The following is a 7202-nucleotide window of genomic DNA, read 5'->3' on the forward strand; positions in this document are numbered from 1 at the left end:
TAGAGCTGGAAATAATCTGTTACTATACTTTTAATGTATTTTGTGTTTTAAAATATTAATTGCAATATCAAATAAAAATATATATTTTCACAAAAAGATATAAATATTTTGTATTGCTTTTTGTCATTGACATTGATGTACGTCCACGATGATCTATATTATATATACTATATTATTAAGTATGAAACCCTTAAAATAACTAATTTTTGGTGTTATGGTCTGTTTTAATAATTATATATATCAATAAAGTGTTAAAATTTTAATGCAAGTCACATGTAAATTATTAGTTAATAGAGACTTTGGTTCTTAAACTTCAAGTTGTAGGTTCAATTCCTACTTTACTCTTTTTAATTATCTTTCTTTTCTCTTTTAATTCATATATCAAAATTATAGAATAGTTTCTCACTATTTTTTATAATTATATTTTGATCCTCTTTTAAATATAAACCAAATAAATAATAAAATATATTGATAAAAAATATTATACAAACATTCAACACATGTATCATGCATTAAGCATAAATTAAGATGACTTTGAAACCTAAAATGAATTGTTATTGAAATTAAATTTCGGGTATGAATAGACTCTCACGCGCGTGTTCAATCGCGTGTGGAACACCTCAAATCTCGTGAACGGAGTGGAAGTGGGATATGTGGGGAACCCTTTTAAAACTCGAAACTGTCTCAAACCTAATTCATATCAATTCATTCCTCTCTCGCATTTCTCCTCGATCGTACGCACGGAGCCGTACGCGATAATCGTAAAAAAGTTCCGAGGTTTTCTGGGTTGAGTGCCATGGGCGCGAATCGGATCTGAATTCGTAGGTACATGTTCGGATTAAATTTGTGTTTGTGAGCGCATGAATTTGCTGGTGGAGTTCTTTCGATTATATGTGAAAATTGTTGTGTTTTTCTGTTACGATTATAGCATTGGGTTTGAATGATGATATTGATTTTTGGTATGATCTCGGTAACCAGGGAGAGGAAAAGGAAATATAACCAAACAGCGTCCCCCCTCGTCTCCTCCGCAGTTGCAACGGTACATGCTACGAGAAAAGTACGCATTTTTTCCTCTCTTTTCCTCCAGCCTTGGTATATGCTTCAGCCATTAACTTCTTTATGCTTTCTTTCTACGTTTTTGGCGATTTCTTGTGCATTCGGAGATGCTTAGAAGCTTCTTTTTTTTGGTTCATTTTCTACTTTAATCTAGTTTGGTTTTTGTTTCAATTTTTCCTTGAGTTTCTGATAATATTATTGAAGAAGAGCTCGATGAACTAAGAAACTTGAAAATTATTATTTTGTTAAACTCAGAAGATTTTGTAAGGTAGGGTTTTGCGAAAATTGTGATCTTGACTTTGCAGTATATAGGGATACAACTATATTTGGGTTCTCTTTTCTGCTGGTATGGGTGCCTAACTGAACAGTGAACTTGAAGATTTTTTTTCTTGATGTATGGAGTCCATGAAATGCTCGAAACTGTGTAATTTAAGAGCAAAATTGAAAAGTTATGCAGGTATACCTCCATTTAAATGAGAAAATTCGAATCATGACAATGATGAACAATTTGTCACATTTTAACAAACGTGTTCAGTTTATTTCTTATACAATGAGTAATCCTAGATATTTTCAATGTTTCTAAATGTTTGACGAAATCGAAGGAACCTGGTTCCGTGATCCAAATGCATGATTCTGTGAGAACGCCGTGAAAAAAGTTCCCAAGCTTTTTTACGGTGTGCTATTTTATTTGTGGATTCTATCTTTTATTCATATTGGTTCTTTGTTCTTTTTTGTGCCAATAATATTTGGAAGTCGTGTAAGGTTTTGAATTTTGATATCAGGATGCTAAACCACTCCTTCCCATTGATCAAATTCAAAATATGAATGCCTCATGCCCAACCCTGACAAGATTCTAATGATTCACAGATTCCTGGAGATTTTTTTATGTATAATACATGTGGATGAAGTAGATGTTTAGGATTGGTAGTGGTAGTACATAAGTTAGCTCGAGCATGATTCTAAAGTGTCTACAGTTTGTTTTGTTTTTACGTTACCCAATTAGGCAGTTACTATACATTTTGGATTGTTCTTTGAGCAATTTACCAGAATACGAGATGTTATGATATTTCAGCAAGCTTAATTTGATTTTATATTTCTTGCTGGTGTTCCGCGGCTTCTAGGATGTAAATATTGTCTCACCTCAACCCCACCCCCTCCCTTTCTCTTTGGAATGCTTCTGTCATGATTCATTTTCGATATACTATGCTCTTTGACCTCGACAGGAACTTGTAGAGCTGGAAATAATCCGTTTCTTTTGATTCAAGAACCTCATTGGGAATTAAGGAGCAAAGAAAGGGCCGACAGAGCTTAGCAGCAATGGTTGAGGTATGGTGGTCCCTGGTCGGAGCAGCTGTTCCGGTCTTGATTGCAGGTCAAGCATTTAGAATGAAGGCAAAACATGCTGAGGAGCAAAGAATCAAAAGTGCTCGAGGCAGGGAGAAGACCGCGGATGACATTTTTGTGTGTGAGAGAGTTTGCACTTCAAAGAGAATGCTGAATAAAGTTGGAGCATTCTCCAAGGATCCAATCCCCGATACTTGTGTCACGGTATGTGGTGTTTCTGAGCTGGATGCTTGCTCCGATGCTTGTGCTCGAACTGTCTGCATCAACCAACACCAAGTGCCTAATTGGAATGATGTTTGCCTCCGAAGGTGTCAGAGCGAATGTCTCAAAATATCCGCATCTCGGTCCTCTTGATGTATCTTTATGCAGTTGAATGTTTTTTACGTTTCATCGGAGATGCCTAAATGGTTCAATTCAAATGATGTTTATTTTAGCATAAATCTTTATCATTTTATCTTGTTATTCTGGTATTCTTGTATCTTGAATTTTTCCCTTCTTTCCAGAATGGCTTCCGCTTCTCGTTTCTTGGGCTAACATGGTGACCTATACAGTTTAGGATTCATGCTTTATATCAATGGACGAAAAGTGTGAAATAATCTATATATTACTCTTTTATGTATCCAAGAGTCGATATCTCAACACACGAGTAATATTAATATTGATAGTGTTGATGTGAGAAAACATACGTATTTAAATTTAAGATCAGAGTAGTATCGGTGACTTGAACTTCTAAAACTATAAAAATTGTTGAATTCAATACTCCTGCTTGAAAATACACAAAACCTACTCAGTCGCAGAAGTGGGGAAGGGGTGAATAAGGTATCAATACATTACCATAAATCGGCATTATCAAAATAAATATGAAGGGTAAAGTGAAAAATATATAATTATTTTTAGGTCTCTAGTCAATCCAATCTCACTTTACGATGCATTTGAATTTATGGATTGAAAGCTGAAGATTTCAAATACATTGGATTCAAATATGAAATCATTTCAAATACTCTCCTCAAATACTTCATCAAATCTAAACACAACCATATATTTGAAATTGTTTTTTGATTGCACTGGATTGAGAAAAAAAAAAAACACTTTCGGCAAAAACTTTTTCATATACGAAAAATAATATTATGTTTTTATATATAAATGGTGAAAAAAATAGCATGTAATTCTCTTAAACTCCCAAATTTAATATTATAACCTATACAAAAACTTGTCATGTTTTTATATATAAATGGTGAATTATATCTACAATAATTACAATATTTAATAACTATACTTAATTTAATTAAAATAATTATATTTACTTGATACAATATTATATCTACAATAATTACAATAATTATATTTAATTTACGTGATATACTATTATACCTACAATAATTACAATATTTAATGTTGTTAAAATTGAATTTCTAACCTCGTCCCACATTTAAAATTGTTGAAACTTTGGTGTTAAATACATTCTAAGCCACCCACAAAAGTTACATTTCATATGAAGATAGTGAATGTATAAAATTTAACCATGCTCGAGTTATTCAGAGCACGAGTTATTCGAAGTTTTTTCCGGTAAGAAAGATATGTACACATTTAATTAAAACTTCCCAACTTTACAAAGGCTTGTAAGAAAAAACCAGTTCATATCCTTACCTTCATGTGTTTTGGTTTATTCTTGAAGATCACTCATCACGTTGGTCAAGTGTATAATCACTTCTGATCTCTTTTTCTTGCTAATTCTCGAGCCATTTCTCTCATTTCCTCCGGTGATGGAGGCCGTGGCGCTTCAGGAGGGTACACGACATATTGACGCTTCACAATAAATCAACAACATGATTTAGAAAGCTTAACAAAGAATAATGTGTGTTGAACTTCATATAGCTAGATGAGAAAATAAAATCATAGCAAGACAAATGCTAAATAATTATGTGACTTACATTACATGCTTGACAAAATTAAGCCTGCAAACACATTGAACCACTGGCTAAGACAGTTTAAACTGAGCTCAGTTGACGTCAAGCTCGAGTACTTGTCGAGAACTTGAACTCAAGAATCAAGATACTCTTTTAAAATAATCATTTTACCCAAAATTGACATGATTGAGGGTATTGGTAACTAAGTTGATAAAAACCAATGGATATTTCAACAATATGCTGCCAAAACTCAAACTAGAGATTCTCGAACAAGCTTGAGTTATTTGAAAATACTGGACTTGAGCTCGATTACTGAATTACTTTTCATTGACTTAATTGACTCCCTTACATCAATATCTTAAAAAGGCTTTATCCAAAATAGAACCAGGTTCAAGCAATTTTGTGTCACGTAAAATAACAATGCACGAAAAACATATACAAGTATTAGCCAACAATGTCTCAATCCGCCACGGCATAATTGTTTTTTAAACAAACCGAATTTCAGGATTCTACACCAAATCAGTATAGCTTTAGCTGCTATATATGTTGAGATAATGGCTGAGTTTAGCCAAATTAAAGTAGAATAAAAAAAATTCGCTGCAAACAATTGTTTGCCTTCCCCTACTAACTTCTCATTTGATTTTGCATATGAATTCAGAAATCACCATAAATGTGGATTGTTTTACATTTTTACATCATTTATGGATAAAAACACTTCTCCGAGTTGGTTCTGTGGCCTATTGACACTCATAGCAAAAATGCAAAACACCTTTCTCCCACTTTTGCTTATATATATACAACAATATAACCTTCACCAAAACTACATGGTAAAGAATAATAATAACTCAAAAAAGGTGGCACGAAGATTATTTCCTCAAATTGAAAACTATATTTGATTATCTTCAGATCGTTATAGTGGGCAACACCATCATGTTTTCCAGATACAGAAAGCTATTTTTGGTTTGCTAAAAAGCACCAAACTATTTCTATCCAGTACTCTTCCCAATCGGATGAAAAATGTTCCATGTATTCAATCTATTTTGTACTCTTTATACAGAGGAAGCTAAATCATTTATGCTAGAAACCATAAAAATCTTCCTACCACATTTGTTACAAACTTTTCAGAAGCCAAGTAAAACATTAGTCATATTTTATCTGAAATTCAACCACCATGAACCATCTGACAGTTTTGCTCTTTAAATATAGAGCAAGTAGCCTCATTTATGCTAAAGCTACAATTTTTGTTCAATTCTGATAAAATTTGAATATGCTGCTTCGAGTAGTGTTTGACTCCAAGAATTCAAGTAAGAAGAAAAATAGCAGAGAAGGGGGGAAAAGGGAGGAAGAACACGGAGAACCAAGAGACAGGAGAGGAGCCAAGAGAAAGAAACAAACTAATAATTCTTATCTCTATTCGTTCCAAATATAACAAACATTACATGCATATATCGCTATTAAGGACTCCTAACAAACTACTAATCATACTCATTTCATCAAATTGCATTATCATTGTCAATACCATAATAACCAAAAATTCATATGTTACATTTGTCATTTGAGAAATAGTTATTGTTATCTCGATACACACACTTTTGCAAGCAATGCAAGTCAATACCCAAAGAAACACCAAGAACCTAGAAACTGAAAAAGGTAAACTTGCAGCAGGCAACACAGATGCCTATCCTCTCAACTTCCATGGTAATATTTTTTAAAAAAAGAAACAAATTTTGCCCCATTCCCACCCCTAAAACTTTATAATCTAAAACTTCTATGCATTTTTAGGCCCTTATTTATAAACCTCACGAACCTGATACAATTTTCAAAAGGCTGATTCAAGTCCCAACAAATAACAGCATTAAAAAAAAATCCCTTCTCTCGTAGTTCTATTTAAGAACATGAAATGGAATTTTGTCAAATCAACTTACATGAAATTTCAACCTACACAGCAGGTATGACTTTGTTCATGATCTCGTACACTACGAGTAGAAACTGAGGTAATTTAAATACCAATCACAAACTGAAGCTAAAAACCCATAACATAACACATGGGTCACCTTAAAGTATTAACTTGAATAACCAGAACGAATACCCTCACAACCCGTTTCAGAAAACAAAAGTTCCCACTTACCTCCAACAATTTATTGAACTCTCCAATTAAGCAAGAAAAAAGATCTTTAAAAAGCAATAAAACAAAAAAATCTTACCTTTCCCATGAATTTCTGGAGATTCTTGGCGTTGTTGGCGTAGAAATACATTAGCCCAATCGGAACAGTGACATATACTGCGAATTTCGCTATTTCTAAAATTCCCTTTGAAGTTCCCAAAGACGACATTGTGGTGAACTTCTTTTTACCAAAATTTGAAGTGATCGGAGAGATCTCTCAGTATAGGGACTAGGAATGAGTCCGATTCTTCCAGACTCCAGAGCACATAACCCCTGTGTAATATTTATTGTGTTAGATACTGTGATTTTCAACTGGTACGATAATATATATATATATATATATATATATATATATATGAAAAGAATATTATTTATTATTATAAATATATAATTTTGTACAAAAATATTATATTTATATATTAATTGAAAATATTAAAAAATTTAAAAATCATAATTGTTGCAAGGTTATTTAACTATTAAGAATTAAACAATATTTATTTATCATCTTTTATTATTATTAAATATTATATTAATTTTGCATAACTCATAATTAAAAATCAAATTTAAAATTCGAAATTTTCTATTAAAATAAAAAATTAATAAAAAATCAAATGAAAAATTGAGTTCCGACCCCTTTTAGATTCAACAATTAACATGAATTTAAGCTTTTAAATGAACTAAAAGGGCTTAATAGAATTTTGGACTTAAATATGTAGAATCCACTTATATCA

The 7202-nt window shown here is 32.2% G+C and overlaps 2 protein-coding genes across 11 annotated transcripts; one reads left to right on the top strand and one right to left on the bottom strand.

The window, feature by feature from the left end:
• The first annotated feature begins 642 nt into the window (after positions 1-642).
• LOC140827859 (uncharacterized protein At5g64816) lies at positions 643-2934 on the top strand. Of its 10 annotated transcripts, none has more exons than XM_073190716.1 (3): positions 643-825; positions 929-1057; positions 2322-2934. In XM_073190716.1, exons 2-3 carry the CDS (start codon positions 1044-1046, stop codon positions 2752-2754), a joined length of 447 nt encoding a protein of 148 aa, XP_073046817.1. In that variant the 5' UTR covers positions 643-825; positions 929-1043; the 3' UTR covers positions 2755-2934. The 10 variants fall into 10 exon arrangements, with proteins under 10 accessions (XP_073046817.1, XP_073046825.1, XP_073046816.1 ...); XM_073190724.1 differs by having other exon boundaries at positions 929-1039; XM_073190715.1 differs by having other exon boundaries at positions 979-1057.
• A 966-nt stretch (positions 2935-3900) lies between these two features.
• Positions 3901-6763, bottom strand: LOC140827860 (uncharacterized). Its single transcript, XM_073190726.1, has 2 exons — positions 6512-6763; positions 3901-4206 (listed from the first exon to the last, which is right to left on the bottom strand). Exons 1-2 carry the CDS (start codon positions 6638-6640, stop codon positions 4105-4107), a joined length of 231 nt encoding a protein of 76 aa, XP_073046827.1. The 5' UTR covers positions 6641-6763; the 3' UTR covers positions 3901-4104.
• Positions 6764-7202: the final 439 nt, after the last annotated feature.

The sequence above is a fragment of the Primulina eburnea genome, chromosome 3 (assembly GCF_022965805.1).
Source record: "Primulina eburnea isolate SZY01 chromosome 3, ASM2296580v1, whole genome shotgun sequence".
Classification (NCBI taxonomy): Eukaryota; Viridiplantae; Streptophyta; class Magnoliopsida; order Lamiales; family Gesneriaceae; genus Primulina; species Primulina eburnea.

Bases quoted from the DNA above. Each gene is read 5' to 3' on its own strand.
- LOC140827860 (XM_073190726.1), bottom strand. From the start codon at position 6,640: ATGTCGTCTTTGGGAACTTCAAAGGGAATTTTAGAAATAGCGAAATTC. The intron at 4,207-6,511 runs GTAAGATTTTTT...TTTATTGTGAAG, and splicing joins TCCAGAAATTCATGGGAAAG to CGTCAATATGTCGTGTACCC.